General features: G+C 31.7%; 1 protein-coding gene across 3 annotated transcripts in view; it reads right to left on the minus strand.

The window, feature by feature from the left end:
* cac (cacophony) overlaps positions 1–9966 on the minus strand; it is a 360232-nt gene that overhangs the window by 214277 nt on the left and 135989 nt on the right. For all 3 annotated transcript variants that reach the window (XM_068348246.1, XM_068348244.1, XM_068348245.1), the window contains exon 18: positions 1988–2107. In XM_068348246.1, the coding sequence (XP_068204347.1) occupies positions 1988–2107 (120 nt within the window). The remainder of the gene's footprint in view (positions 1–1987; positions 2108–9966) is intronic.

Here is a 9966-nt window from a genome sequence, read left to right on the forward strand (position 1 = left end):
ATCTTGTGTTCTCTCGTTTCCGCCATCTCATTATCAATGAGCTTCATTGTGCTTCTTTTAAGTTGTAACCTTTGCTAATTATTCAACCTTCATCCACATTCTATTACCCTCCAGCCCTTTTATTGATAGTCGCAAAATATTTAGGTAGTTCTCCAAAAGAAAAAAACTGATCTTGAAACCATATTTGAATCTGGGTTGGTCTTGCAATTAATTAGTTTGATGCCATCAACATCTTGGAAGTTCGGAATCTCTAATCTCCTTCAAACAGAGAGTTTTTATTTCATATATATTGTATTTCTTAAAAATTCTTGATATGTATTATTTCACTGGTTTTCTCCAGTACTGTTAAGGATATTACTCTCATATTTGCAATAATGGCAATTCTCAAGTATAGTGGAATATAGTGGAAAGTAATTAGGAAATACATTCTGGCCCGTTCACTAAATCTCCTGTTCCTTTACTGCAGTGAGATTCATTTAGTTCTTTACAAAACTCATTCTGGTCAGTGTTCTATTCAGATGACAAAGACCTCTTCAGTTGGAATGTTATGTAATAAAGATCAAGGCACCAAAGCATTCACTTAACCATGTGATCAACAATTCATGGAATGGTCAGTTCCATGGCTCTTATCTACGCTTTGGAATTCTCTTTCAACTTGACTTTGTCTTCATTCATTCTTGTAATCTTTTCTCTTTAAAATTTCTTTCAATTCTAATCCTTTGCCAACTTATTACTTTATTTTTGTTGACCTTTGAGAACTTGTTACTTTATTTTTGTTGACCTTTGCCAACTTATTACTTTATTTTTGTTGACCTTTGCCAACTTATTACTTTATTTTTGTTGACCTTTGAGAACTTGTTACTTTATTTTTGTTGACCTTTGAGAACTTGTTACTTTATTTTTGTTGACCTTTGAGAATTTGTTACTTTATTTTTGTTGACCTTTGCCAACTTATTACTTTATTTTTGTTGACCTTTGAGAACTTGTTACTTTATTTTTGTTGACCTTTGCCAACTTATTACTTTATTTTTGTTGACCTTTGAGAACTTGTTACTTTATTTTTGTTGACCTTTGCCAACTTATTACTTTATTTTTGTTGACCTTTGAGAATTTGTTACTTTATTTTTGTTGACCTTTGCCAACTTATTACTTTATTTTTGTTGACCTTTGAGAACTTGTTACTTTATTTTTGTTGACCTTTGCCAACTTATTACTTTATTTTTGTTGACCTTTGAGAACTTGTTACTTTATTTTTGTTGACCTTTGCCAACTTATTACTTTATTTTTGTTGACCTTTGAGAATTTGTTACTTTATTTTTGTTGACCTTTGCCAACTTATTACTTTATTTTTGTTGACCTTTGCCAACTTATTACTTTATTTTTGTTGACCTTTGAGAATTTGTTACTTTATTTTTGTTGACCTTTGCCAACTTATTACTTTATTTTTGTTGACCTTTGAGAACTTCTTATTTTATTTTTGTTGACCTTTGCCAACTTATTACTTTATTTTTGTTGACCTTTGAGAACTTCTTACTTTATTTTTGTTGACCTTTGCCAACTTATTACTTTATTTTTGTTGAGCTGGTGTAAAACAGTGTACCTGGCAGAAACATTCTACCTTTCTTTTATATCCTTTATTACAGACTAAATTGCAAGTAACTGACCAAGGCTGCTAAGTCAATGTATGTACTATACCAACTTCAAAGTCCTTAAACATGTTTTATCACTGGTCTCATTTCTTGCATTTTCATTGCTTTTTTTCAAAATTTGTATTTTCCTTCATTGGTACTTATTTTGTATCTACACTATAAAGTTTTTTTCTTTTTTTTTGGCTTCTACTTGTCTTGTATATCTCATTCTGCTTCTCTTCTATTGTTTAATGTTTAAGGGTTGTTTTCATGTTTTTGTGATTGCGTATTTGTTCTTTTTTTTTTTTTTTTTGGTGGGGGGCGGGTCACCTAGGATCTATAAGAATTAAAATACTCACGGATTTGTGGGTGAAAGTATGAACATGGATGAATATGGCAGAATAGGCTTTGGACCTCCCATGTCTTCTTCTTCATTTTCTCCTTCATCATCTTTGTCTTTCCCTCCCTCACGCTTATTGCTGTAAAACACATGCTCATTAGTGATTTGCTGGAAAATACATCATCTATTTTGTTTTAAAAAAGAGATTCACAAGAATAATAAATAAAAGGTGGTCATGTTAATCTTTCAAATCATATGTGTATTGTAAGTATATATAAATAACTCAGTAAAATGGATGCACAAGAACAGGCAAAATACATGCAGCATCTTATTTTTTCAAAGAACAGTTGAACGAATCAAAACCTGAATCTAATGTATCGAAGATCCACAGTTTAGTAATAAAATGTTAATGAGTAATTCATGAAAACATATGAAAGTAGACAGAAAATTGAACATATTACCATGGGTTGGATTGTGATATGTGCTTTCTTAATCTTCCACCTGAACCACGTATATCTTAAACATATTTAAATCATGGAATAGTTTTTGCCAGACAACTTCAAATCAATCAATCATTGAATATTTATATCATTTCTGCTACCTTACTTATACAGTGGAAATATATTACTTGAAGTAGGAAAACTATTTTACAGGTGCTCACTGATAATTCACTGATAAATAAGAGTTGAACGATAGATTTTTTTCTAAAAGTTCTAGATGAAGAAAACTAGTTATTTATCAAAACTTGCTTATATGTTTGTCTACTGATTAAAAGAGGCAATAAGTTTAAGACATCCTTTATAACTTTCAAAATAGAATACTAATTTGAATATTAAACCGTTTTGGTTTGCATCAATATAAGACTGCAGTATGAAAATTTTGGTAGATATGAGCAATGAAATTGAAGCTTTTCTGAAGGATGCATATTTCATTGCAATAAACAATAACAAACTACTGATTCCAGTGAAAAGTAAACTTTCCTTATAAACTAATAGCCAGCTCCTAGCTATACAGGAAATCATCATAAAATACAACAGCACATTACCAGAATTATTATACAATTTCCTCTTTAGTGCCCAGAAGAATGTTACCTTATGAAAAAAGGGATTTTGACGAAGGAAAATTCTATTTCTGGGCGAGAGACCTGTGCCGCCCAGTGAAATGCTCCTTTAGCACCATTTCTAAGGTATATAATTATTGTGATTACCGTGTAGTCTAGTTATCGCTTAGTTTGAGTGGGACTCTCGCGGGGCAGTTATTATTTTATTTGTTTCCTACCGTTCGGCTCTACCCGAGGTAGAAGTTATGTTGGTATCCCTGTCCAGCACGACTCCTCCCGCTCTGGAGGGCTACCAGCTATTATAGCAGTTATATACCTTAGAAATGGTGCTAAAGGAGCATTTCAATTTACTTCATTTTCCTTTTCTTTGCTATATATTCATTAAGTATCAAGCTTATCTAATTTCTAATTGCCTTACACACCATTCAAAACCTTTAATACTATGATAATGGTGAATGAAATAACAACTACTCAATCTCCAAATTCCACTACAGATCTTGTCTGAATAAAAATACCCATTAAATCAATATTAGATGTTATATGGCATGAGGGTGAATCAGAAATCAAAATACTTTGTCTATTGTTGAAATGTAGCTCAAAATTATTTAATATACAGTATTGAGGTATAGATAATTTTACAAGTGTTGTAATCAGAATAGAATAACTTATAATTGGCTGAAAGATAATGGTAAAAAATAAAAGACAAACACAAAATGTTCTAACCTAATGCTACCTTTAAAATAGTACTGCATTAAGAAAAAACTATATTCAAGTACAGTAAAATGAAAAAAGTGAGACGAAAATGTATAGAAATAAGAGTCAGATAAAATATTAGGCCATTAGGAAAATACAGTATACATCTGGGTCCTCAGTAATTATCAAACAATGGTTCAATTATGAAAAATCCCCCCCCCCCCATAGAAAAGGTAACAATTCTGCAGGAGCAAATTAGAAGAATATCAAAGGGCAACATACAGTATATGGTACTTGAGAAACTGAGCAATTTTAGTTAATCAAAGACATATGTGGAAAACTATTCATTTACTGCAAGTCATAATACTTAAGCATGTGAACATTTTAAAAATGTTCTAAGTTTCATGGGGATATATTCTTCATTTTTCAATTTATTAAATATTTAAAAATTTCAGCCTTTGTTAACACGGAACCAAATTTTGATAAACTATTTCATCAACAATGTTTGTAATCAACAAGTTACAAACCTGCCCCTGTTATTCAGAACCTTTGTTAAATCAATTAGTTTCTAGTTCTGTAGCATAGCCATTATGAATGGATTTTAGTAAGAAATTACATTGCCCTTCTTAAAGGTTGTGATGTACATAAGTACAGTCATTTTAATAATACTGATATTATTTAAACAATTTCATACAAAAATTGACACAGAACTATTATGTTTATAATTAGTGACTAAGCAAGATCAAAGCTGGAAGCTGACAAAATATCTGAGAGTCTTGAAGTCGTTTTAACACTTCCTAACAGAGTTTTGTACATAAAACATACTATAATTATGAGAAGGTGCAAAGACAACCATAATTCAGCTGACAAAGGGCTTTAACAGTAGTTGGTAAACTATCCCACATGGGGGTGACACACCAACTTCTGCAAGATCCTTGTATGTTGATTAAGGGATGAAGCTACTTTTGAATGGCCTATACATAGTATCTAGGAAGTTTTAAGTTATTAAAAAATTTCTCTGTCGTCATACTGAAAGGTAAACACTAATATGTGATAAATAACACAGTGTGGAGGGTAGATACTTGGGTGCTTCTAGTCGTGGCATAGAATCAAGGACTTCAATGCAAGAGCAGTTGGTATGTGCTAAACTGAGTCAAAATGACTTAAAATCTTACTGGACACAAGAGCCAGTAAATTAGTCAAATATATACCAATTTAAAGTACCAATATAAAGGAAAACCATTATGGTAAGTGGTGCTACCAAATATTCATACCACAGGAAATGAACTTGAAAGTTCATGATAGAATCCTGGCATTACTACAGCTGTATCAATTTTGCAAGAAGCACACATCTCAACACAAAGCTCAATTACTTTTTAATTTTTAGGGTTTCAACCAACTCTTACATTTGAATAGCATTAACTACTAGAATTGACAGCAATAGTAATAATCTTTCAATAACAATGAATAGTTTATCTTATTATTTCCCTGCTCATTAGTAACCATATGTTCATGTTATGCAGTAAAGACTTCACAAAAATGAAACTGGGCAACTTCCACTCACTAAACTCAAACACTCTGTTGTAAAGCAGAAGACCAAAGACCTTGGTCATCCAACTACTAAGTCCTATTTTGTGAACAACTATGATGCAATGTATATTCCTAATTGTTTTATATATATATATATATATATATATATATATATATATATATATATATATATATATATATATATATATATATATATATTTATATATATATATATATATATATATATATATATATATATATATATAAACATACACATACACATGTAAATATATGCATATACATATAAATATATATATATATATATATATATATATATATATATATATATATATACTGTATATATATATACACACACGACAGAATGATTTAGAAATTTTGTACATAAACATATAGATTTCTTAATGAATGCTGATAGTATACAATTACGTAGAGAATTCCCAGAGATAAAAAAACAAAGGATTTACTGATAATTTTTGGTTAGAAACCCAATATCATTGATCAAACAATAATATTGTCTTTGTAATACATTGTATTTGTAAAAATAATACATAGAAGTATAGAAGGCAATTATATTTATCGCATCACAAAATATCTACCCTATTTGTTTTTAAATAATCCAGCACCTCATCATATTTTATCATGCCTATGTTGAATCCACAGGGGCATCGTTGTTTGCCTCTCTGAGGTCTTGACCCAGGCAACATGGGCCCAGTGGGCATCCTTGTAGGATTTGTTCTATTGTTTACAGTGTGGCCCCTTAAGGACATTCAGGATTTGTGGCTAATCTCCATTTATGGTGGTTAACTCTAGTTTTGCCTACTTTTACCCTTCCTTTGAGAGGGTTCTACCACTAGACAGGCCTTCATTTGTTCTAGGCAGCAGCTCATTAGATGGCCATCGGTCATTTTCCCATCATTTTACTAGCTTCTGAGCAGCTCCTCGGATTGGTTCTAGTTCATCTACTGTTGCAAAACTTTTGCGCGAATTTCAGTCTTCGCCTTACTTCCTGAAGACTGTGGAGTGGATGCCCAAGGCCATTAATTTGTTTATTTTTTAAAGTTTTTGCTAGCATTTCTCGTCAGATCCTGGCAATTTTATTTAAAGATGGTAGAGGTGTTGATTTTAGGGTACCAGTAACAATCAGGTAGGACTTATTTAGCTCTGGGTCTACCATATGTGAATGGCATGATCTTGCCCACACTGGTGCACAGTACTCCGCTGTAAAGTAAAGTGCTAAGGCTGTTTGTCTCAAGCATCTCAGGGTCTGTTCCCCAGCTGGTGTGTGTTGGCGAGTTTGCTGAAGAAATTGTTTCTAGTTGCTACTTTATGTTTGTTAAAATAAAACTGATGCAATAAAAAGTCATGAAAGATCACCATATTGATAATAATTTAACTTCCATAAACATTGTATATATATTATTTATAGTATATATACACATTATATATATATACACACACACACACATATATATATATATACTTTTCAGTTATGCTCAGCTCTCCCCATTCCTCGGGTAGGAGGGAGAGGGGGTAGTCATACCTTGGTAAGAGGGGGGTGCGTGTGCGTGTGTATGCGTATTGATCTAAATATTTAGTGATCATTTTAGATGGGTAATGTATACTAGTGTATACTGTGTATAATATATATATATATATATATATATATATATATATATATATATATATATATATATATATATATATATATATATATATTTGTTTCTGGGAAAACAAATGCTTCCCACTGATCCATTATAAAGCCTTAGAAGCTAAATAGCTTTTGAAGTATTGTATAAAAAGATATATTTAGCCATTTTCTTTTTATTTCATAAGAAGAGTATAAACATTAATTTATTCTATACCAAATTATAGCATCATTGCAATACAGTACTCTCAGTTTCACCAGTTTTGGGGTTAAGGAAAATTAAAATTATAAGTTTTTCACATTTGATCTAAGCTACTAACCCCTTTCCTTAAATCTCAAATAATGGAATTGATATCTATTTCTATGAACTTCTTCTCTAGAAGCTCAATTTACGGACATTCATGCATTGGATTTTAAAAAAAATTGCCTATTTTCTTTCCTTTTAATAAACACATGCCACTAGTAAACTAATGAGACACTAGTGATTAATGGAAAGAAGCAAAGCAGTGATGTGCAAGAGACTCTTTGAAATTTCAGTTTTTCAGTTGCATTGGTTTGACAAACTCATTCCAGATTGTGATGAGTTTTAATGCATTTTAAGTTGTCTTCCTCTGGATTTGTTAGGAATTACTTCACAGGGATAGTCTGTGATTTAAATAACTGTTGTAAGTTGTTAGAATACCTTCCACTTCCTCTCATAGAAAAAACTAGCCTAGTCATTTTTAGAATACCTTCCACTTCCTCTCATAGAAAAAACTAGCCTAGTCATTTATAGTGGGGATGATGACACATCAGAATTGTTCTCTAATGCACACTTAACCAGCCAGATTTAATAGCAATGGGCTTCAAAAGCTCTCGACTTATTTGGCTTCGTTTGTTAAATTTTAAAAGGCCAGTGTGTCTTTAATTACAGGCAGTAATTCTGTTCTTACCTGGGGGTTGCTAATCCTAAATTGACTTCTCAAGTAACAGTTTTCCATCCAGTAAGTGGTCAGATGGTTTACTGTGCCTTACAGAATTGGGAGCCTCTCACAGAGCATCAAATTCTTATTTACTATAGACCCTTCTACTGCTAAAACCTTACATTTCCTAATTCTTAGTTGCTCTTTTAGATAACTATACTGTATTGCAAGGCAGAAGACAGAGTTGGTAGTCTGGATCCTAATATCCCTCCACTTACTAAAGAAAGCACTCTTAAGCAACCTGGTGTTTCATACTTTATATGGACTGAGTACCTTATCACATGATTCCCTAGCTCTTTAATGTTGCCGATGAAGTTTCAGCTAAATTTGATCAGTTACATCATGTTTTGGATGGAAGTGCGCTTCGTTCACTTACAAGCTCAGCCACTCGCTCATCACAGGTTAATTTTAGCAGGGTAACTGTAAGTGCTAGTACTTATAAAGCCAAAACTAGTCTTACTACAAATTCGCATCAGCTCCTATACTAGTTGTAAATAAACAGGAAGGAGTGTAAATAATGTCTCAATTCACCCTTCTCTACAGGAAGCTGATGATAACAATACACAGAGGAATACTCCAAATGTGATGAAAAATTTCCCCTTTAAACCTAATGTAACCTTATTCTTTAAAAATACCCTAATAAGTTGCTTAGGGTAAATTCTGATGTTGCTTTTTCTTCCAAGTATTCAGAGAAAATTACTGTGCTTTCAAGATTTAGTATACATGTAAGTTCTACCTTTTCATTGTGGATAGAATTTTTGAAATTGTTATCTCTACTAAAAAAAAAAAGGCTGATAATTCTGGTCCGTCTAAGTTTTTACATATTCTATACCTCAAAGACATTTTGTCTTGTGCAAGACAAATAGATTTCAATAAAATTTCCTACCTTGAGCTCATCATTACTATTATCATTACTAAAATCATTAAATGCAGGGTTTGACAATACCACAAAGGCTTCAAATCTGGATTTACATATATGGTGTCGTGAAAGGAAAACGGTACCAAAGTTTCTCACTTTGAAAATAGGGAGTAAATGAACATAGTATGTTCATATACTTAACAGAACTTCTGCAAGCCTAAAGCCTCCAACCAAAAACATACCCAAATTACAAATATTACTAAGCAATGAGCATGTCTAATATCAAAGTATGACATAACACATAATCCAGATGATTAAAACAGCATGATGTGTCTTATTATGCCATGTATCTCAATAACAACATTAACCTAATGCTGCAAGAAGGCTGACACCAACCTTAAAAAAAAGGAATATAGCAGAGCCTCTTTTAAGCAGCTCCAAACTAAGAGAATAGTCTGAACAGAAACTAAGTGAAGAAAATGTCCTATTAGAATACAGCTAGCTAAATATGGTTTATGAAACATTGATTAGTACTAAAAAAACCTAGCTTCTGTGAATAAATGTAACACCTAAGCTGGTAATTATCATTACTTTTATCAAGCTAGATTGAAATTTATTAGAGAACATTTTCATGCGAAGGTTTAGCATAGATTTGAAGAAAGAGAGATAAAAGATCAAGCCTAGGAAATAATTGGATGAAGAAAAGCAAAGAACACTGAAAAGAAGACTGACATCTTTTATAGTAAATATAAAATAAATAGTTTATGCAATGGTAGTATAAACGACGATCTGAAAGTCTCGGTCTTTAGGCCCACTATAAAATGGCAGAGAGATTTCTGTTTTCACATCTATGCAAAATAATTACAGGATTTTTATTTCGGGTTACGATGTGAGATCTGGATGTAAATATTCGTAAATATTTTACCACCAAAGAGTTACAAATGGAAGTGTCAAAAATGGACAAAGACATACATGCACATTTATCTATAAACTGCACATACATACATAAATTTAAAAGCTGTATGGAAAAAGGTATAATATGAATACATGTTTGCATAAGGTGTCACACAGACACACATGCACACATATACTGTACATACACACACTCACACTCACACACACAAACACACACACACACATATACAGTATATATATATATATATATATATATATATATATATATATATATATATATATATATATATATATATATATATATATATGCATG

The sequence above is a fragment of the Palaemon carinicauda genome, chromosome 24, assembly GCF_036898095.1.
Source record: "Palaemon carinicauda isolate YSFRI2023 chromosome 24, ASM3689809v2, whole genome shotgun sequence".
NCBI lineage: Eukaryota > Metazoa > Arthropoda > Malacostraca > Decapoda > Palaemonidae > Palaemon > Palaemon carinicauda.